This window comes from Gopherus flavomarginatus, chromosome 2 (genome assembly GCF_025201925.1).
Source record: "Gopherus flavomarginatus isolate rGopFla2 chromosome 2, rGopFla2.mat.asm, whole genome shotgun sequence".
In the NCBI taxonomy this organism is placed as follows: domain Eukaryota; kingdom Metazoa; phylum Chordata; order Testudines; family Testudinidae; genus Gopherus; species Gopherus flavomarginatus.
This window is the reverse complement of record NC_066618.1, coordinates 242,983,871-243,007,695: the sequence shown is the minus strand read 5'-3', so window position 1 is coordinate 243,007,695 and position 23,825 is coordinate 242,983,871. Positions and strand designations below refer to the sequence as shown.

The window sequence follows — 23,825 nt, the reverse complement described above, 5'->3', positions numbered from 1 at the left end:
TCAATTCTCATTGAAATCAACATATTGAAGTAAATAAGAGTTGCATCTAAGAGTGCAGTTGGCTGTTGGAGGGTATTGTTCCACCAGAAAACTGGCATTTTAATAGGTAAAATGTACAGATGAACAAAGCTGCCTGCTCCCTTACTAAATGAATGAAAGAGTTGGCGTTGATTTCCTCGAGATGTAGCATTATTTTTTGAGATACTTCAAAAAAAGTTGAAATGGTGTACAAAATAACGATGCTAGAATAGGCTAAAACACTTACATGTTTCTAAAGCTTTCCTGCAATTTTATCATTAAACTATGAAATTGATATAGGTCAGTTTAGCAGGGCCAGTGCAAGGATGTTTCGCGCCCTAGGCAAAACTTTCACTTTGCACCCTCCCTCGTCCCCGAGCCCCTGCCCTTAGGCAGTGCCCCCTGCAGCGGCAGCTCCCCCCCTCCGCCCTGAGCCCCCCCCCGCGGCAGCTCCCCCCCGCCCTGAGGCGCCCCCCCTGCAGCAGCTCCCCATCCCCCACCCTCCGCCCTGAGGCACCCCCCCGCCCCGGCTCACCCCTGCTCCGCGCACGAGCACCCTGAGCACGCCGTCGCTGCTTCACTTCTCCCGCCTCCCAGGCTCGCGGCGCCAATCAGCTTAGGCGCTGCGAGCCTGGGAGGCGGGAGAAGTGAAGCAGCCACGGCGTGCTCGGGGAGGAGGCGGAGCAGGGGTGAGCTGGGGCGGAGAGTTCCCCTGCGTGCCACCACCACCCCTTACGTGCTGCAGGCGGCCCTCCCCGCGCTCCCCTGCCCCATCTCCCTCTGCCTAAATGCCGGCGGCGACTGGGGCAGCCGACGATCCGGCCACTGCGGTCGCTGCTGAAGAAAATGCTGCCCCCCAAATCCTAGTGCAGTCGCCTAAATGGTTGCACTAGCCCAGGCAGCTTGCTATTTAATTTTCTTTTTAACCCTGCTTTTGCAGGGTATTTCAACATCCCTTAAAGGTGAATTTCAAACCAAAGGAAAACCCTAAGTGCTTGTCTTTTTACTGCTTCTTTATGATGAATAAAGACAGACTATGTTTTTAATTATATTTATTTTCAAATAAAATATTAAAAAAAACAGTCAATCAACATGAATACAATCTTCCAAGAAGCAATGGGGGAAACTGGAGCTTTCTGCTGACATTGGAAGAATCAGTTCTTTACTTACCTTTTTCTTGAAGAACACAGGCTCTCTTTGGAGGATCTGGAATGTGTCGTTACACCTGGAGTTTGAAACCTGCGCTACTGTTCTCCCAACCTCAGACTCGACATCTACTCTCCACCCCATGGGGTCTAAGAGAACTGCATCTCAGATTTCAACCTCCAGCTTTGGTGTTGCTTTCCAGGTCCTCCAAAGATTGCCAGAGTCCTCCAGAAAAAAGAAAGTAGTTAGAACTTGATGTGTCTAATGTTAAAAACAGGGGGGGGGAACCCTCTCTTAAGATAACGAACTTTGCAGCTGTCTTTTTACATTGCAGTGAAGTAGTAAAGGACAGTAACAAAACAAAAATGTGTCATTTTGCAATTCACCTCTCTCACTCCCAAACACTGAGAATTGGGATTACTGGATGCAACATTCTAGTGGAGAATGTATTAGAGCTTAACAGCAGGAGCAATAATGACCAGAAACAAATGTGCTTTCTATTTCATTTTCCCAGCTGAAATCCTGGATAGACTTTATTGGCTTTAAACCTTTTCATTCAATGAAAAACTCTAACCAGTGTTTCTTCTGAATCAAGTCACTTTAAATGAGACATACACAGCGCTATAAATTAGCATTGAACAGGGGTTTTCTTTGTTTAAAACACTTGAAAATTGCTTAACTGTTAACTACTAAAGGGGTTTCAAAAATACCTGGAATTCACTGGGAAGAGTGATGCACAACTACTGAGGAGAAGAAAGAAAATTTACCCCCAAAAGTGACCTATTTAAAAGTGTGGAAAATAGTAAAAATACCTAATGTGTAGATAGTGGTTTTCATATGTAGATCTCAAAAGTGGCAGTACAAAGGAGGTAAGTTGTATTTTGCCTGTTTGATTTACACATGGAGAAAACTGAGGTGAAGTGACTTGTCCAAAGTCTTACAGCAGGCCAGTGTCAAAGCCAAGGTCTTTAGTGCCCTTTTCACTGAGCTTCAATGACAAGCAGTCAGTTGTGGGTAGAGTATGGAGATCTTAAGCATCTCCATAAGATTTTGATGTGATTTTTTTCAAACTTTAGATCTTGGTGCAGAGAAACTGGAATGAAGAATATGGTGTTGTGCATACCCAAGTGGAGGCAGAGAGCCAACATAGTGCTGTTATAATGATAAATGAATATTCTTGTATCACAGAAATGTAAAGAAAGTATATGAGCCAACATGCTTGTCCCTGTACAGGAAATCCGAGTTCACTACCACACTCCCTGAGCTGTCTACGGCTGGGAGCATGCTCATTCCAAGGAGAGAGGACACTCAGTGTCTTCTGAGTGAGGCTTATAAAGGCACTGACTGGCTTTGGTGGGAGCCATGTACGGCCATCAACCCAAGAGAATGTCTTTAACGGTAGTGGCAATAAGCAGAGGGTGGGATCTGGAGGATTTCCAACTCCAAAATACCTCTATGTGTCTGTGTATTGTGGGACTCCTATTGGAAATGTGGGCTCCTAAACAGCTTGTCCAAATCCCATGTGACCTGAGGATGGGCTCTGTGTAACTCAAATGCTTGTCTCTTTCACCAGCAGAAGCTGGTCCAATAAAAGATATTACCTTACTCACTGTGTCTCTCTCTCCTGGGGCTGACAGGGCCATAACACCACCATACAATATTCGTAGTGACAATTCAGCATGTAGAATGACCATATATTGTTCAAACCAGGCACTGTGTGTTTTTTTAGTCTAATTTATGCTAACAAACTATGCTAAGAATATGCCATCAACATTAGAAAAATGAAACAAATTTGGAGTTTGAAATTGCTATTGAAGTTACTGTACTTGTCAGTTACTATGATCTGACAGTCAATGTCTCCAATCACCTTTCTTATCTCTTGACACACCATTATTTTCTTCCTGCTCTGTCATGGACATGCACCTCTTTGGAAGCCATGGATCTGTGTGGATATTTTACCAGTTTAGAGGGAAAAAATGGGAGGGCAAGAGAGAATTAAAGTCTTTAGTAGTTGTGCTGCCTTCCAGCATTTTCTTTAAACCAATCTTTGGCCTTTTTCTGTCCCTTTGAAATAGACCTGACTTGGGCTGAACCTACACTTCCTAGCATCTGGGGATGAGCAAAAAGACTATGTACCACCATAAAAAATGAACTTTTTTTTAAAGCATACAGCCATGATAATGAAAACAAAATAAAAGCAAAAGTTGCCAGCTGCACAAACAGCACTCGCCCAGCAGCAGTGGTCAGTGATTAGGAGTGCCCAGTTCCTTGTCACATTAGTGAGAATTTGTAATTATAATAGCACATTGTATCCTTTGTAACAAAACCAGTTCAGTCTGCTACCCTGATTTATGCAGGGGGAAAGAGAGTCTGAGCCTGGGTTTGCTGAGTGATATCTCCCATTGATATCAGTGGTGGGACAAGAAGGATCATTATCTTGAAGGATCAAGTCCTGGAAGGGCGAAGGGGGTCTTCCCTTTGAGATGCTCAGCACTCTCTGCTCTGAAACTTCAATGGGAGCTGAGGGAGATCTGCATGTTACAGGATGTGCTCCACCCATTACAGGATTGAGCTGTTAATATCTCTGGTAGTATTCATAGGAACTGTACTGTAGGAAGCATTGCTTTATTTCATTTTTTTTTAAATAGGAGTGTACACATCTGTCTTTATACCCAGCAGTTTTTCTGGCCCGCAACAAGTCCTCTGTGAGTTTCCCCAACTGAGCTCAGTGGGATCTCTGTCAGCTGCAAGATTTATGTCATCTTTTTCAGTCCTGAGAACCGTTCTTTAAGCTTTTCACATCTGGATTTAATTGGAAAGACATTAAAAGACATTAAGTGTGCTGGAAAAGCATATTTAGGGAAGATCCTTATAGACACTTCCATTAAAGGAGCTGATGGTTATAGGTTAAAACAGGAAGAAGACAAGTTGACAACAATTAGCAAGGACAGAATTACATTACGAACTGCTTCAAATGAGAAGTCCTGCTTGCAGTACTGGGGACTGATTCTGATCTCACTTACGCCAAGTTAAATCAGGAGTAAAATACCTCTCAAGTCAATACAGTTACATCCATGTAAAAATGGCACAAGAACAATCATAATCAAGCCCTTTTGTCTTGAATATAGAACTGTAAAATCTTTTAATTATATGGAATAATACATATATATGTAGAATTTTCACCTATTTATGTTTGTTTGTTTTTTTTGTCTATTTATATCCTCACAGTAAAATGATATTTAAAGTAAGATGCTGATTGGTTATAGATGCCATCAGCCTCACCCCTCTCAGCACGCCCAGGCTGGGAAGTATATTTCACAGAATGCATATATTCTTCTGTGGCTTACACAGTACAAGTGAGTTGTGAGCTTGGATCAAGGAAAGAACACATTTAGATGTGGATTTCTTTAGACTAATGCAAGAATCTACAGCAATAAACTACTTATATTTTTCAATCACACTGTTCTGTTTGAACAATATAATCTGAGATTAGAAACCAGTGGGCCGCCATTTGCAGTTAATACCATCATGTGCTGCTGTTTACAAACTGAAGTTTCTAGTTGTGGGCAGACTAAAAGGGAGTTAAAGTCTAAGGGCACTTAATTGGCTTGAGAAGATGAATATAAATTCTTTCTTTGTAAAAAAAAGTTTATTAAAAACAAGGAATCTGATATTTAGGGGATTGTTTCAGATGCTTTAGTACTGGGAACAAAGTGAAAAGTCCTTTGAAATAATATCCTGCCAATCTTTTAAACAAAAAAAACAAAAAAAAACAACCCTCAGTGTTTTCCACTTTAAACTACCCTGTAGAACATTTCAGCAAAACAAATAGATTTGTTTAAAGATTTTTTTCCCCTCTTAAAAATGGAAATAGAATTCTTTTTCTAGTTCCTGAAAAATGTTTACAGGTTTAAAATTCATGAGAAAATTAAGGTTTGGTGGGTGGTACTGTCAGGAGTTAGACACATATTTGACTTAAAAAATTGGAATACAGTGGAGAGAGTGCTTTTATTTTCTACCATCATATATTCTCTACCTTTCAAAAATTTCCCTTATTCCTCAAACAATTAAAGCTATATTCTTTTAAGTTTCCCACTAAGTTAAATTTATTTTATCTTAGACTAGCTTGCAGTTCTGTAACTGCCTGTTGTTCAACCATGAGCCAGTCATTTACTTTGTCTCTCTTCATCTCAGTATCCCCATCTTTAAAAATAGGGATAATAATATTACTCTGTACATTGATCTCTGCACCTTGATCTCAGTGGATGAGAGGATGCATGCATTATGTAAATACAAAGTATTGGAACCCACTGGTAATGTGTTACAATCCTACTTATGTGACTGCCTCCATCTTGCCCAACACAGTATTATGATTATGGGGTGTGTATTGAGATCATGTGGTGGTTTGACCTTCATTGTGCCCTAAAATGTTGGTGTGGTTACACTTTCTGAGTTTATCTTTAATGCAAGTTTTTGGCCATTCTTTATGCTGGCAATTGCTGAGGAAGAAAAGTTTAAATAACAGAGTCAATGCAAATCTCCTGTTTTATTAAAAACTCATTTTGAGGCAGTTATTTAATTAAAACATGTATTAAGAGCCTACAATTTTAAACAGTCAAATCTTTGATTCTAGGTCTGACCACAGTAAAAAACAAATTTTTCCACTCCTACTTTTTTTCTTTCTAGATTCTATGGACTGCCAACTGCTGTTCTTACAACCCCATATGGTTTAGGACAATATTACTGTTCATGTAAAGAACCCAGTCCTGCTTCTGTTTTATTAAATGAGAGCAGGATTGAGCCGAAGTTCTCTCTTGTTGGCTAAACAACCAGCCATTTAGTGAAAGCTATGTTAGAGAGGTAAGAGCATTGATATAGGAGTCTGAGCCGCAGCAGACAGCGTTGTTGATGAAGAGAAAATGTTTAAATGTGCACCAGAACCTCAGCGGATGACTTTAAAGGCTTCCACCAGCTAAGGACCTGAATGTACATTCTAAAAGTAAGGAGTAGAGCTGTGTGAATAGCAGATTTTTTGGTTTGCTGGTGATTAAAAAAAAAAAAAAAAAAAGAGTTTGACTTAAACTAAAAATTAATTTTTCTGAAATTTTCTGCAAATTGAAAAGTTAAAAGAAGTTCCCTTCATTTGATTATTTAAAATTTTCTCATATACATATTTAAGGAAATTTCAGAACAGTACTCCTGAATCAAACTGTTTCATATTGAAAATGTCAAAACAAAATACTTCATTTTTTTCAGGGTTTTGTTTTTTTTAAGGTTTTGTTTGACCAAACAATTTAGGGAAATGTAACAGACTCTGCATTTTTTTCACTAAAAAAGATTTGTCCAAAAAAGTTTGCTCAGTTTTAATCAGGAGACCAAATTCTCCTCAGTTAAACCAGCTCTCAGGATTAGTAGGGTTAACTTCAGTGAAGGTGCAACCATATAACACAGAAGAATTTGAGGCGTAATTGATGTAGAAATGCCTATAAAGAAATCATTTAATTAAATTAGATCTAGTGTTCTGAGTACACAGCTGAGAAGGATGATTTCTAATCATTACAGAACTCAGCATTGGAACAGACATATTGGGTCATATAGCTCATCCTGTGTGCCAGTGCAGGAGTCTGCTGGAGTATATTTTCTAGCTTTGTCCAGTCTAGTTTGGAGAGCCAGGTTTCTTAAAATCGCTTATAATTTTTAGACCTGCAACTTCGCATCTATGCTCAAGTCTGGCCCAAATTGTAGCATTATACATCTAATTGCCTGATTGCATTAACAAATCCAGTAGTTAGATATCTAAATACTTCTATTTTGTGCCTCTGATTAATTGCACCTATACTTGATTGTAGATGCAATGTTAGAGATGGGGTTGATTTAAAAATTTGGCATTGTGTGTTTTCAAAGATGTGAATGTTTCTTTGGGTTGAATAGTCGTTGTTTGTATCAGCATTATCAGAGCAGTAAGTCTAACAAAAGCAAGTTAGAACATAGAATGGCTCCCCAAATGGGTTATAATTAGGGTGACCAGACAGTAAATGTGAAAAATCAGGACAGGGGGTGGGGGGTAATAGGATCCAATATAAGAAAAAGACCCAAAAATCGGGACTGTCCCTATAAAATCGGGACATCTGGTCACCCTAGTTATGATCTACTTATTAATTGCAGAAGGTTTCCATTGGGTCATGGTCCAATGAAATTCCACTGTAAAATACAATGTAAATTTGAGTTCAGAAATAATATTTTTACTATATGTTCGCAGAATGTCAAAGCTATGGTGTGCCATTAATCCTTCTGGTTTCCATCTTTGAATGGTAATAACAATGAAAAATATGGTTTAAATCTTGGATTCAGAAATAAAAATTATTTTTAACAGACTATATCAACATTATCAGGAAACTACACCTAGAAGATACAAGTTAAAGGATAAATATTTTCAGAAAAGAATTCTAATTAAGCCCTTTTTAACTTTTGACTATGAAAGCTAAACCCGTACAGCCAAATTGACCACTGGGGCAAGCCGCTACAACTCCATTGTGTGTGGCCTTCAGGTTGGAAGTCTTTGCTTGGTGCAGGGCAGGGAGCATAAGCTTGTTGGCCTTGTTACCATAGTTACTCAAATTTACTGACAGGTACCAACAGTCTCCAGCACAAATGTGAGCAGTTGCTACATGTGGATACAAGTAAGAGTAGTCCTTCACAACAAGTATTACAAGAGCTCATGGAGTAACCTTTTCAAAAGCACTTAAATGACTTAGGAGTTGAAGGATATGTCAACTCTTTGAACTGAGGGTGTGATTCCCAGCTTGAGGAGACATATCCTCACTAGCTCTGATTGAGCTAGCATGCTAAAATAGAGCATAGCTGTGGCCATGCAGGCAGCTAGCTGCACCAGGTACATGCCATTGGTCTCAGACTGGTCCATACTGGCAGCAGCTAGCCCCTTCTGCTGCTCACACCATTGCCTTTTTAGCATGTTAGCTTGGGTGGTTTTCCTCAAGTTGAATATCAGGTAAGACTCCTCAGCTCAAAGTGTAGACATACCTTAAATCCCTTTGAAAGTGAGCACTTAGGCATTTTAAAATAGTTCGCCCATGTTCCTTGCATACCTGCTAACTTTATCTCAAGAACATAATCAAAAAAGGGAGAGTGGGGCTGAAGAAACATGGACATAAGCACAATCCTGTCTGTGAACATGAGGTTCTTAGCAGTGTATTTTCCTCCTACTCCCACCTGTAAACAAGAATGAAGCCTAAACTTGGTGACAATGCCTCAGCACTAGAATCAGTGCCAGACTGAGTTCCTCTAGGCTCTGTCTTGGCTCTCTTTTGTCTTTATTAATTACTATGAGCTTGAGCTTCTTCTACACTCAGCGCTGTGACTTGTCCCCTGCAGGATCAAGCCCCACAGTAGCATTGTGCTCACTTATGTTAGCAGTGAATGTAGCTGTACATGTTAAATTCTCAAACATTCTTCACTCAAAAGCATACATTAAAAAATGTACAAACCCAATATGTTACCAATAAGTTATGATTCAGTGTAGTTTCTGTAAACGTTGGGTTTAAACAAACGGTTTTGGTTCATGCTATACTGCGATAGAACTGCCTTATCACAAACTGATCATACAACTGCATCTCAAACCTTAAAAGATAATGCGTCAGCATACTCTGCTGTTGGAGCTACTGCACAGTCATAGGAATGAGATCAAGGGCCATACTCCGGCTGTTCACATGCTAAGATAAGGCAAAAATCAAAGTGCCAAAAGACTGAATTACTGGTGTGGAAAGTCAATCAACACAACCAATTGCATTATTTGTGTGGACTGTTAAGGGTCCCCACCCGCCCCAACAACCCTGTGGATCATGATCTTGCATTCCATCCAGTTCCTGGGATACTGAGAGATGGACATAGGGAAATTCAGAATATGAATATGTTTGTACAATAAAAAGACAATAGGTGAAAGAAGACATGCATGCCTGATGTTGCTAGAAGCCTCTTTGTGCCAAATACATTAGAAAAGGTGTTCAAGGACAGTTAATCCTTACTTAATAATTACCCCCATAAACCTGGCAAGGTCAGTGTCTACATGGATTATCTGCCATGCGAATACTGGTTGCATCTGTTAAAGTTGGTTAGGACAGCTTTAACTACCACAGATGACTTTTTCAGAAGGGTTCTAAGTTCTACATTCATGAATCATCATCCTTTGTTTGAACAGAGGATTCCCTCTTCTTTTCCCCTCCCCTCTTTGGCAGGTGCAACCATTACCCTTAACCCCTAGTGCATACCAGGTGAATGTTCCTTTGTGCAGAGATTAATTTGTTTTGGAAAATACTATGTCCATGTAAATTACATGAGTTAATCAGATTATGCTATGCATGAAATACACTGGGTATAAGCTATTTGCAAAAAGGGCTTGAAGCCATTTAATTAAGGCTTACATTGTGTAGTGTGAAAAGCCTTTCTGAAATTTAATTTTTAAACAGATGTTAACATTGGTTAATCAACTGGAGAGCATGGGGTATTGTGAGGAAGGGAGTAAAGACTCCTAGCAGAATGTATTGTTTGTGATATAGGAAATTCAATTACAATAGCAACTGTGGGGAAAAGGGATTTATTCTCAATACCCCTCGCTTGATTTCTGTTTAGTTTATATGCATATATTGCCATCTTGATAAATCAAGGCAGATTAAATAGTCACTTTAAGAAGTAAATTCTCAGCCACCTGTCCATGTATAATTTTGCACAAGCAAATACATGCAGTGTTCATCCGCAATTTTGGGTGTGAAAAAGTCAAGGCCAGGTAGAAGCCTAGCTAAAAATTTGCTCCCAAAAAGAGTAAGAAAGCCTTAGATCTTCAACGAGAGGGAGTGTGTCTGTGTTTAAAATTATTGCTAAGACAGTTTGGTATTCTTGGAACACTAAGCCCTCAAACTCACAACAGGCCTGGCACTGATTGCCTAACAGCCTTTCAATTTAAAATTCAATCCATATATTAAAAAGGTATGAAGCCACACTCATTGCTGGTGGAAACACCTTTGACTTCAATAGGATTGCATTGAGTGTATGCCAGTAGTTAGCCAACACTGGAGAAAAGGCCTCCATACTTTTTATTGTTTTCTAAACCAGGAGAAATTTAGGGTTTTGTCATTCACTGATCCCCATTTTTTTTGACAAACAACTGCAGGTCCAGTTTTGCTCTTGCAATAAGAAGTGCTGAAATTTAGAGGTTTCTGAGTGCAGATGCAATCAGGGATTTAGGGTTAGATTCACAAAGGGACTTAGGCACCTGCCATTTTAGGCACTGAAATCCCAGATTTATGCCCCATGGATCTTCACAAAATACCCACTCAGATTCCACCGAACTCTGTGACACCTGAACACACACAGCACCTAAGTTCTGGCTCTGAGCATGTGCCCAGCTGCCTCACTCTAGGCATCTGCCTGCCTAAGCCCCAGTGCAATTTACAAACTGGGGCAAGACTGGTGTCCTCCTTCTAACATGCCTGCAGAGCCTGATTGTGTAGGGGTGCTCAGAGCATGCGTAACTCCACACAAAATGGCTGGGGGGGAGCAGGACCACCTCCCTCTTAACTTTTAGCCCAGTGGTTAAAGGACTCACCTGGTATGTGGGAGACTGCGTTTTCAAGTCCCTGTCCCCCCAACTGAGGAGGAGCAGGAAGTGTAGCAGGGATCTGCCAGCCCTAAGCACTGGGCTATAGGATATTCCAATGTGGGGCTCCCTCAGTCTCTCCTGCTCAAGCTGTTGCAGATAAATAAGTGGAGAGTGATTGGAGCCTGGGGACTGGATCCTGGATCACCCACAGCCTGGGGGACTGCTCTAACCTCCTATAGTCTCAGTTTCATGCTTGCATGCACTATCTCTGATCTGCTGACTCTTTATGTACCTGAAGTGGAACAGCTTTAACAGAAGGGACTGAGGGAGTTCCACATCAGAATATCCTATATCAGGGGTCGGCAACCTTTCCGAAGTGATGTGCCGAGTCTTCATTTATTCACTCCAATTTAAGGTTTTGTGTGACAGTAATACATTTTAATGTTTTTAGAAGGTCTCTTTCTATAAGTCTATAATATAAAACTAAACTATTGTTATATGTAAAGTAAATAAGGTTTTTAAATGTTTAAGAAGCTTCATTTAAAAATAAATTAAAATGCAGTCCCCCTGGACTGGTGGCCAGGACCAGGGCAATGTGAGTGCCACTGAAAAGCAGCTCGCGTGCTGGCTTCGGCACATGTGCCATAGATTGCTTACCCTTGTCCTGTATTATATTCCACCGGTTAGGGTACTCACCTCAGAGGTGGCAGAACCGTGTTTAAATCCCTTCTCTTCATCTTGCAGAGGGATGACTTGAGCCAAAGATCTCCCACATTTCCAGCTAAGTACCCTAACCATGGGTTAAAAGATATGAGGAAGGTTCTCCTCTCTCCCCTCACCCCCCCACCGTAGCTTCTTGTAAGAAACATCCTACGCACCTGAATTGAAGAGAGGAGAGGAAAAAGTATCCCAGGCAGAGTTAGGCACTGAACTCTGTGAGAGGAGTGGTTGCCAGATTTCTACTGCATTAATAGCCTCAAGTCAGTTAAAAACTAGCTCCAAAGTAGTCTAATCTATTTATTGGAACAAAGGGTTTTTTTTATTAACACATTGGTCTATATGTCAAATAACAAATGAAATCTTTCATCAGATACCTAGTACAGATTTGATGATTAAAAAAAAGCTACAAGCCCCAGCAGGAGTTTGTCTACATAAGCAACAAAGCTAAGAGATGACCATGAACTCTAAAATCAAACCCCCAAAACTGGGGAGCCTGGAGGGATGTGTGTGTATGTACAGGGAGAGGATATTTGGTAGGAGGGTGCTGGGTGAGTGTACTGAGAGGGAGAATTTGGGGGATGCTGGAGGGGTACATGTGGCCTCACACTCAAGGTGGGAGCAGTGTCATGTTCCCTGTCATGGTGGCAAGGCTTTGCACAGACCCAGGATGCAGCTCCAGCCTGCACCTCCCTGCTACCCGCTCCCCTCGCCAGGGCGGGCAACTAGGGCCTGGCCCTGTCACCCCTCCTGGTTGGACTCTGAGGTCCCTTGGCGAGACAGAGCTGAGAGGAGCATGGCATCTCTGCTTACCTGCGGGGCTGTGACAGGCGGGATCTGGCAGCTATGGATACAGGGGAGGGACCAGTTGGGGTGCAGAGATAAAGCTCGGTGGCTAGAATATGGAGGGAGAGCCAACCCGGGCCTGACCCCGCCCCACATGTGTTTTCAGGGTGTACATAGTCTACTTGTGAATGCTGGTTGCAGTATTTTTTGTGCTGTCACAGATTGTGGCATTTTGGGCTAGGTACCATCCATGACAACTGGAGATTGAAGGCACCTCACCGTGAGCTGACACTTTTGAACAGTATATTTACCATGACTGTGGCATTCCTGTGATGAAGTTTGTGGTCACTGAGTACTTGATAGGAATAATTAGGGTCATAATCTACTCTGAGATACAAGCAATAAAGTCAACTGGAAACACACATCGAAGACAACAACATTTGGCTATTTGAGTTTCATAGGAACATTCTGAAATGCAACAGATCTAAAGAGAGAAAAAACAGCTGTACGCTGTGTTAAAAAGACCCCATGAAATCTTTATACTGTGGACGTGAGCTGAAATACACATGCTCTAGTGCAGGCTCTGTCTGCTGGTCTCTGTGAAAGAATGACTTAATGTTGTTAGATTGTCATTACAAAACATTTAATCCCTATAGAGGGAAGCAGGAAGAATATTCACAAATTTCAATACCATTCACTAATTGCAAATTGACTTAAGTAAAGCTGCAAGTAGCCAAAATAACTGGAAACCTCCATCTCCATCCTGATATACACACATTTTTATAATAGATGGCAGCCAAGACAAACAAAAAGCAATGTAGCGCTTCCTGTTGGCATCATATCTTTTACACATTTCATGTATCACTTGTTTTCTGTATAGTTACTGCAGTGCCAAAAACATCTGTTGTATAACCTATGGGTCTTTATTCACAAAACAGTTGTAAAATCTTCTGGGGGAGAGAAATATTTCTCTCTTGCGCTATATATATATATATATATATATAAAATCTGTGCAGATGCTCTCTTGTAAGAAAACGCTCAATGGAAGGAAGTATCAAGCCTTTAAAAACAAGACATTATTCACCAGATTCATTGTCAAATGTTCCATTTTTTTCTTTTACATTTAACTGAAGTTCAGAAGTTATTTTTATCAAGTCAAATTCATGTGGGTGTAAGTCCAGTGAGGCCATAGAATTTAATTATGGAAAAAAATTAGCCCATGGTCTTTGCTTGTAGCTCTTCTTCATTGCACAAAACTTAAACCCCCTTCTGCTTCTACTCTGCATAGCCACTCAGCTACTAGCTTCCTTCCTACCTCCAGCTTCTCCAAGTTTATCATGGGCACGGAGTTGGGGAGCGGGTAAATGATGAAGAGCTGTGAGGAGTGCAGCTACCAGGTCAATTCCTGCTCACAGCCCCTCAGTTATCAGTTGCCCCCATCTGGCTCCTAACAGAAGTACGGGGAAGCCAGAAGGAAGCAGAGAAACAGTACATAATTAAGGGGCTGGACGTACATCCAGGAAGTCTCTACACAGCCCCATTCTCCGTGCAGTGCCCCTCAATTGTGTTTCCTACAGTAGTCTTCCACTTTCCCTTTTTCTTAAAAAAAAAAAACAAACAAAACCTCCCCTAACCCCACAAAAAACATTCTTTTGTTACTGTGGAGTTAAAGTTACAGGTGTTCAGTAGTGCCTGGTGCTTCTTGTGTCCTTCCAAAAAGAAAGAGTTAAATTTCTTAAATCCAAACATTGTAAAACCATGAACTATAGAGTTAAGATCTCCTTACCTTCATCTTACAAGACAGGTAGCTTTGCAAGCCAGTGTACACACTCTAGAAAATTGGAAAATGCGGAGTTAAGAGGACACTTTTCACACCTTTCCCAGAAGAGATGGGCAGGAGAAGCACGAGACATTGTTGAGCACCTGGAAGCTTAACTTCACCCTCACAAAGTGTCTTGCAAGCTATTACTATGTGATAAGTTCCACAAGCTAATTCAAGGATATTTGTGAAATGACTTCAGTAGTTTAGGGTAGACCTTTACTTTAGACCTGAGTTTGCTACATTCCCACATAGTATCACAAATCATGAAAGAGTGATAGATAGTTTAAAATATTGTTAGTTTGCTTTTTGTGTCCGCCATGTTTGGATCTCTGTGAGAAGCAGGGCCGGCTGCAGGCACTAGCATCTCAAGCAGGTGCTTGGGGCAGCAATCTGCAAGGGGCAGCAGTCCCTGTGTTTTTGCCCCAAGCAGAGCGCCAAATTGCTGCCGGACGGCGGGAGCAGTCCGTGTGCCCATAGGGCGGCACGCGCATTTCTGCGGCCACAGCAATTCGGCAGCAGCTTCTATGTTCATTTGTCCGGCTGAAGACAGAAGCTGCCTTCGAATTGCCACTGCCACGGAAATGCACGTGCCGCCCTAACGGCGCACAGACTGCCCCCGCTGTCCTGCGGCAATTCGTCACGCTACTTGGGGCGGCAAAAACAGTAGAGCCAGCCCTGGTGAGAAGTATGTGTGCACGCACCTCTGTTCTCAATGTTACAAGAAAAGTGAGACTAATTGGATTGTTTTCACAAAATAAGCATCAAGATTTCTTTTTAAAGTTTTGGAGGAGTATTACAAATATTATTTAACATTGAATGGTATCTTACTGAATATTTTCCCTGCTATATAAATCAAATAAAAATGTCCCACGTTTCCATCCTTGACATCAGGGTAGTAAAGACGAGTGCCTTCATTCAGCACAGTTTATTTTTGCAGTGATATTCTTCCACTGCCAAAGAAAGAGGAAAATAGATGTTTTTACGAACGCTATTGTGAGATCCGGGGTAATATTCCGCTAAGAAGTTCCAAAATAGTGTTTCAGCAAAGATTAAAGAAATACTTGTTGAAGATACTCTACAACTTTTAATCCTCTTTAGCATATCTCCACCATAGGCAGTTAGACAAGTAAAACAATACTAAATATGTAACAAGAAAATTTATTCTGACCCAATAATTTTAACAATGAATTAAAAAAGAAGTCTGTACAGGCCCATTTTGGCTCTTGACAATTGTTTTCAGTGACTTGTAGTTCACAGAATCATAAAAATGCAAGGCTGAAAGGGACTTTGAGAGCTCGTCAAGTCTGATCCCCTGCACCGAGGCAGGACCAAGTATACCTAGACCATCCCTGACAGCTGTTTGTCCAATCTGTTTTTAAAAACCTCCAGTGATGATGGTTCCTCAACCTTCCTTGGAAGCCCATTCCAGAACTTAACAACCTTTATAGTTAGAAAGTTTTTCCTAATATCTAACTTAAATCTCCTTTGCTGCAGATCAAGTCCATTACTACTTGCCCTACCTTCAGTATTCACTGAGAACAATTGATAACTGTCCTCCATATAACAGCCCTTAACATATTTGAAGACTATTATCAGGTCCCTTCTCCATCTTCTTTTCTAAGACTAAACATGCCCAGTTTTTTTTAACCTTTCCTCATAGGTCAAGTTTCCTAAACCTTTGATCATTTTTGTTGCTCTCCTCTGGACTCTCAAATTTGTTGACATTTTTCTTGAAGTGGCACCCAGAATTGGATACAGTACTCCAGCTGAGGCTTCACCAGTACCAAGTAGTGTGGAATACTTACCACTCATGTCTTACATACAACACTCTTGTTAATAGGAAGGAATAATTCTGGGGTGTAAGTGAATACTTTGCACTTGTCTTGACTGAATTTCATCTTGCTGATTTCAGACCAATTTTCAGATGTATCAAGGTCATTTTGAATTCTAATCCTGTCCTCAAAGTGCTTGCAGTCCTCCCAGTTTGGTGTCATCTGCAAGTTTTATAAGCAGATTCTCCATTCCATTAACCAAATGATTAATGAAAATATTGACTTGTACTAGACTCAGGACTGACCTGTATGGGACCTCACTAACTACGCCCTCTCGGTTGGAGCAAACCGTAGATAACTACTCTGACTATGATCTTTCTGCCAGTGGTGCACTCACCTTATAACAATTTCATCTAGACCACATTTCTCTCATTTACTTTTGAGACTGTCAAGTGAGACTGTGTCAAAAGTCAACTGAAATCAGAATATATCACATCTACTGCTTTCTTCCTATCCACTAGGCCATTAATCTGGTCAAAGAAGGAAATTAGGTTGGTTGCCATGATTTGTTCTTGACAAATCTGTGCTGGCTATTCCTTATAACCCGATTATCCTCCAGGTACTTACAAACTGATTGTTTAATAATTTGTTCCAGTATCTTTCCAGGTACCAAAATTAGGATGACTGGTCTATAATTCTCTGGGTCCTCTTCATTCACTTTTTTAAGATCAGTAACTTCCTTCTCCAGTCCCCTGGGACCTCGCCCATCCTCCATGAGTTTTTGTGAAGGTAACAGCACATAATTAACCTGTGAACTCACTTCTACAAAATAGAAGCTGGATGCCTATTAATTAATATAATATCACCTATAAGACCCAATCAAGGTTCATGGCTCCATTGTGCTAGGATGTAGAGCAGCATGGATAAAAAGAAAAAAATTATTGTAAATTAAAATATTAATTTTTATTTAAATCAGTTTTTCTATTTAAATTAATACATTTTGCTTCTTAGAAATAAAACTATTTACAATTCTGATAACCTATGTTAAAAGCCTAAACTCACTATAATACTAAAATCGTTAATTATATTTAATACAGACTACATTTAATTTAGAATATATTAAGCAGTACATGTTTGCTGCCAAAGCTTTAAAAAAGTCAAACCGCTGAACTGGTGGAAATCACTGAATAAGCCCCTGGAACCAGTTTGTTGAAGTGCTAAATCAGCATTTGACAGCTTTCTGCAGGTATAGAGACAATATTTTCCTCATTTCAGTTTATTCAAGTAGTTCAGTTTAATGGCTAGTTCATTGAAAGTTAAGAAACTGATTGGGAGATGACATAGCTGGAAAGCTTGCTTTCCTCAATCTACAAATACAAACTAGATGTGAGAATGAAATCTACTGGCTCAAAAGTCTTTAAAGACATGGTGACCAGAAACAATCAATTCAATTCAGTAACTACAGATAATGCATCTGTTGTTTAATAAACCAGCTGGTTTTCAATACAAAATGTGTTTTGATAAACTTCTATAAAAAAAGTATCCAGAACATTTATGGTTAGTTTATGTAGGAAACAATTTTAAAAAGTGCTTTTTGTGCATTTTTAATTGAATTCCAATTTTTATCCAAATAGAGCTTGATGCAAATCACAACTAAAAAAAAAGTAATCATCCAGTAAATAAGAAATGTATCATTTCCTAACATAATGCAAAAATAAGTGAATCAATGCATGCTAAGATATATAATTGCTTAAATGTGTGGTTAGCAAATAATAATAATAACAAATTTAGTATAAAAACTATATTTAGTTGCAAATCAACATTTTTAAATGGTTACCAACCAGTGAGAACCAACCTTTCTTTAGGAAAATACCTAATAAGTACCAACTGAAAACAAGTTAAAAATTGATTACTTAAATCAAGGTTTCCTTTCTGCTGATTATATCAATCCATCCTGCACTATACAGACAAGTTAAAACAAGACAACAGTTCCTGCCCCAGAGAATTTACAATCTTGGCATCAGACAGGAAGCAACAGATGGATTAAACAGACAAATGGGGATGAGGTAACAGAAAAGCAGACGTCTCAGTTTGCCACTGCCCTAACCAATGCCAGACAGTATTGATTTTGTAGGCATCACAGCAGATGTCTTAATGAGGATAAGGTGATGGCTTTACAAATTATAACAGTGAGTTTTTCCCCATGCATAGGAAGTGGTATAGGAGAAAGCATAGAGGTGATTGAAGGACAAGCAGCTAATCAGAAAATCATGGCTGGCATTATTGGTAGAGAAAAGGTAAAGGTTGAGAGCTCATAGATCTGATAGGGTGGGGCTAAAGGATGATGGGCTTTGAAGACAAAGACAAGGAGATTCTGTTTCATGCAGTGGAAGACAGGTAGCCACTGGAAGGAAACAGCAAAGGGGGTGGATGTGGTCAGAATGCCAGTGTCAGTAAGATTATCCCAGCATCAGCACTTTGAATTGACCTGAGGGAGGCAGTGTGGCTGGCTTCAGTGCTAGAGAGGAAATTACATAAATTGAGGTGTGAGATGATGAGCTCCTGGCAGACTGGACAGATAAAATAGGACAAATCTTAGAAATATTATGTAGGTAGAAGCAGTGAGACTTGGACATGGTCTGGATGTGCAGAGATTTATAAGAGGGAAATAACTGATTTGAGTGACTGAATGGTGGAATTATTCAATGTGAAGGAAAAATAGGAAGGCTTTTGGGTTGGAGTTCAAAAGCTCAGTTTTGGCCATGTTGCCAGCTGGACATCCATATGGAGATGTCGGAAAGATAGATGAAGATCTGAGATTGGATGGAAAGAGGCAAACCTTTAATGGAGAGGTAGATTTGTGAGTAGTCAATACAGAGGTGGTATCTGAAGCCTTGCTTGTGGTTAAGAGCTCCGAAAGAAAAGGTATCAAGAGAAGAGTAAGGAGCCAAAGACTGAGACTTGAGGAATACCCACTAGAAAGAGGAGAAGACCCACTCAACAGTCCACAGAAAGAGCAACATGAGAGAACAGAGTCTCAAAAGGCAACAGAAAACTGAAATTTAAGAAGTAGCGAATGGGTCAGTGGTGTCAAAGGCCTCTGAGAGCTCAAGGAGAACAAAGATGGAATAGAGGTCACTGGAGACTTTAATGAGAGCAGTTTCAAGGTCAGGAAGGTGGTTTAAAGAAGGTAAAGAATGAAGCTGGAGGAGAGGAACTCAAGGCAGCAGTCGTACATGGTGTGTTCAATAAGCTTGGCAGTAAAGGGATAGTGTTTGGAGAGGCAGGTGGGAGTCAAGGGTAGAATTTTGATTTAATTCTTTATGATGAAGGAGACTAAAGCGTGCTTGTATTGTGAGGGGAAGGAGCCTTTGAGAAGGATAAGGGAGAGGGGGGACGAGAGACAAAACAGAATCGGATGGGGAGAATTATCCACTGGAACATATGGAGGGGTTAGAAGAGAGTAGATGAGAAATCTTATCAGAGGAGAAGTGAAGGGAGGGAATAGGGCATGTCAGTCAAGGTGTAAAAATAAAGCTGCTTGGCTAGGAAAGTAGCAAAACTGCACAAGGAAGAGAACAAATTTATTGTGGAGGAAGCTTGCATGATCATATGACTTTCCTAGAGTTGCTAGAGGTGGAACAGAGGAAGCAGATACTTGGGTTGATCCAAAACTGGGCTTTGGTAAGGCAGACTATGTGATGGGAGAGAGTAACAAAAGAGTTGAGGGTGGTGAAGACTGTAGAATAGAGGGAATAAACAACTACATCAATGGAGGAGGGGGCTGACAGCAGACAAGAAGTTATCAGTGTTAATACATTGGAAGTCAAGGAGGACTGGGTGGCAGGGCAAGGGGGGCATGTAGGTAATGCTGATAAACACAAGTTTAGCAGGATATTTTTAAAGGTTCAGCTATTTATATGGATAATAAAAATCTAAAATTGCATTTGATAAGATTAAAATGTACAAATCCTCATGCTTCTTGATATAAGCCAACTACTAACTGCCCGGAATTAGGAAGAAACTTCTCTGAGGGTCAAGTTACTCCATGCTTGCCCATTTTGGAGTTTCTTGTGCTGTCTTCTGAAAGTTTTAAATACTGTTCATTGTCAGAAACAGGATATTGGAATGGATGGACCACTAGTATAATGCAGCATAACAATCCTTGTGCTGCTATTCAGCTGGCCCAGATACACATTCTCTAGCAATATTTAAATTGTGTTAACATACTTTTCAAGGGAAGGCACTATTGAGAGAATCCAGGAAACATAACTATCACTTTAATTGTGAAAGCAGATCCAGCATTTTGTTCCAACAGTAGCCTGTGTGTGATTATTGGGGTGATAGCTGTGTCTCTGGTCCAACCGGAACTGAAAATTCAGATAAAAGCATACAGAGAACCTGTTCATGTTGACAAGTAGGAATAAAGAAACTTCACTGAACAATCCAATTTCTAAATGTTTATTCTGGGGTTGGCCCTTGAGGAATGGAAAACTACCGATTTCAGGATAAAGGTGAATTACAGAGCAAAAAATAAATTCAGCCTAGATCATCTTGTTGAATGTCCCTCTAACATAGCTTTTGACACAGAAATGTGTGTTAATTTTTAGGGCTGTGGATTACTCACATTTAACTCAGGTGATTAACTAAAAAAAATTAATCATGATTAATCAGTTTTAATCGCACCGTTAAACAATAGAATACCAATTGAAATTTTTTAAATATTTTGGATGTTTTTCTACATTTTCATATATATTGTATTCTGTGTTGTAATTGAAATCAAAGTGTATATTATATTGTATTACAAATATTTGCACTGTAAAAATGATAAAAGAAATAGTATTTTTCAATTCATCTCATACAAGTATAGTAGTACAATTTTTGTCGTGAAAGTGCAACTTACAAATGTAGATTTTTTTTGTTACATAACACTCAAAAACAAAACAATGTAAAACTTCAGAGCCTACAAGTCAACTCAGTTCTACTTCTTGTTCAGCTAATCGCTAAGACAAACAAGTTTGTTTACATTTACAGGAGATAATGCTGCCTTCTTCTCATTTACAGAAAGTGAGAACAGGCATTTATTTGCATGGCACTTTCGTAGCCAGCATTGCAAGGTATTTACGTGCCAGATAAATATTACAATTGATAGGACTTGAATTTTTTTTTGTAAGTGCATTCTTTATTCCATTGCTTCTGTCTCCTCCCCTACACCTGCTTCCATTTGCTAGGTAAATCCCTCTTCTCTCTGCTAACTGCTCTGGCAACTGAGACAAAAGCTTTCCCATGATTAATTAGCAAGCATTGATTATGAAACTTTCAGATACTACATATCTCATCTTCAGAACACACCCATTCTAACAAACAAGTTGCCACCTATTTTGTCTTAAAGTTGAAATGCAAAGCTAATCTAAAAACAGATTTTGTTATCTAAATGTCCCTAATAACTAGGCTGCATCCGGCATTGAGCATACAAAAAGTTTTAACTAACTTTTTTAAAATCTTTTTTTTTTTTCCTCTGAGACTCTCAAAACTTCCTGGTTCACTGAAGGTATCCAAGACTGTGGCATCACAAATATCAGAACCCTCATTGCAATCTATACCTGATGTCATATTCTGGGAAGCCTTCAGTGACCCAAGAAGTGCCAAGAGGATTTCAGAAAAGAAGAAAACAAAATTAATAGGGCTGTCAAGCGATTAAAAAAATTAATCGTGGTTAACTGTGCGATTAAAAAAAATCACTATTAATCGCACTGTTAAACAATAATAGAATACCATTTATTTAAATAATTTTTGATGTTTTCTGCATTTTCAAATATATTGATTTCAATTACAACACAGAATGCAGTGTACAGTGCATTCAGCATAGGCTCATGTACCTTCTAAGTGTCTTTCATTGACTGATGTATAAGATATATCAGTGCCACCCACAGTGCTGTTCTAGATCTGGCTGTTGGAATGTAGGTATGTTCCTCCACCACTACCCTTTCAGTGTTCCTCCTTTTCATTACATTACGCGACCCAGGGCTGGCTCCAGGCACCAACTTAGCAAGCAGGTGCTTGGGGCGGCCACTCTGGAGAGGGGCAGCATGTCCAGGTATTCGGCGGCAATTCAGTGGAGGGTCCCTTGCTCCTGCTCGGAGCGAAGGACCTCCCGCTGAATTGCCGCAGAACGCAATCGCGTCTTGTTTTTGTTTTTGTTTTGGCTGCTTGGGGCGGCAAAACCCCTGGAGCCGGCCCTGATACGACTCACCTCTCTTGGATGCTCTGTAATTTGAAGTCTTTAAATCATGATTTTTGAGGACTCCAGTAACTCAGCCAGAGGTTAAGGGTCTATGACAGGAGTGGGTGGGTGAGGCTCTGTGGACAGCAATGTGCAGGAGTTCAGACTAGATCAGTGATTTCTCAACCTATTTACCATTGTGGGCTGCAGGTTGAGAACCACTGTGCCAGACACACTGGCTCGCCCAGCCCTGCACTGCCAGCCTGTCCCTTCTCCTTGGGGGCAGATCCGCACCACACAGACCCCCCTGCCCAGAGACCGCCCCCGCTAACCCCCCCAACCCCTATGTCCAGCACATACACCCCCACCACCATGGAGCAGGGGCCCCGTGGCTGTGGGGCAGGCAACCAGGACCCCATGGCTACAGGACCAAAGCCCCAAGTAAAACAGCCCCTTTGCATACCCTTAGTTCCTGGGCCTATGCTGCCCTTCTCCCTCTACTCCCTCACTGCCCAGAGACCCACTCTCCCACACACTGCCCTCCTGCCGCACTCACCTCCCCAGTTGCTGCCAAGAGTGCTGCAACAGGGATACCAGCACCTCTCCCCGTCAGCCAGCCCCACCCCCTGCCAAGCCCAACCGGCACATTTTTTATTTTTTTTTCAGTGCACAGGTGGGTCACAGCTGTATGCTAATTGGGCCACATGTGGCCTGTGGGCCGAGAACCACTGAACTAGCTGATCATGATGGTCCCTTCTGACCGTAAAGTCTATGAGTTTTGCAAGAATGACTGACCTAAGATTCCCTCCTCAGGGCCAAAGGGAAGTGTGAGCTCCATAAACACACTAAGGAAGGCTGGGAAGACTTCATAGGCTAGAGAAATGAGAATTCTAATGGGCATATTCTCTCCTTAATGCTAGTAACACAACTTTCATCAACCCTTAATGGGAGTTACTCATATGCACAGAGAGGTGAATATATCATTGTGTTTGCTCACAAACCAGCTGTTTATCATGGCGTTGTACTATAGACTCTTTACTACCATCCTAACTTAATTTGCTGCAATATATAAGAGATGCATTTAGAAAGAACTGCCATTAGTGACTACCTTAATTATATCATTACAATACTAGTCGTTGACAACTCATTTTTTATGCAGGCAGCTTTAAGTGCCTTGAAACAGTTTTCGGAACAGGGACTGGATCCAGTGGAAGGGGCTATGAAGGTTGAAAATGGAACACTTGAAAAGTAAGTGTCATTTAGTCTTTTATATTTTAATGCCTGTGTGCTGTGCCACATAAAAAATGTTAATTAAAAGCTTAATTGCCCTTTTAGAACTTAGCAAAAACTGTAGTTCATTTCCTCTAGAATTCACATATAATTTGACAATTTGCTCACATAAAAAGCATCTCACTTTTAGTGCTAGTTGTAGTGTTTACTAACTAGTAATGATGCAGTCAGCCTTCTCATGCAGAGATTTTCCTTTTTAATTGTTGTTTATTATGCAATTAGCCTAACATGAGTAACTGGAAATTTTATTTTAGTGATCCATCTTGCTTTTAGTCAAACAGGTTGCAGTGCATGATGTAGCATGTAAGTCGCTTTCTGCCAATCAGTGTTTATGTATGGAATGTCAATTTTATCCTAAAGAATTTGAAAGTAAAGCAGAATTTTTTTCAGTCCTTAAGAACACTGATCTAGAAGTTTAGCTCTGAGGAATATACAATA

The 23,825-nt window shown here is 40.4% G+C and overlaps 1 protein-coding gene across 9 annotated transcripts in view; it reads left to right on the top strand.

The window, feature by feature from the left end:
- The window catches only part of STAU2 (staufen double-stranded RNA binding protein 2), a 217,662-nt gene that overhangs the window by 190,740 nt on the left and 3,097 nt on the right, over positions 1 to 23,825 (top strand). For 6 of the 9 annotated variants that reach the window (XM_050940896.1, XM_050940895.1, XM_050940894.1 and 3 more), the window contains one exon: positions 23,257 to 23,345. In XM_050940896.1, coding sequence (XP_050796853.1) covers positions 23,257 to 23,345 — 89 coding nt within the window. Of the gene's footprint in view, positions 1 to 5,850; positions 6,153 to 17,841; positions 17,941 to 23,256; positions 23,346 to 23,825 lie in introns of those variants that run through there. The other 3 variants (XM_050940892.1, XM_050940890.1, XR_007772627.1) reach the window with 2 other exon arrangements.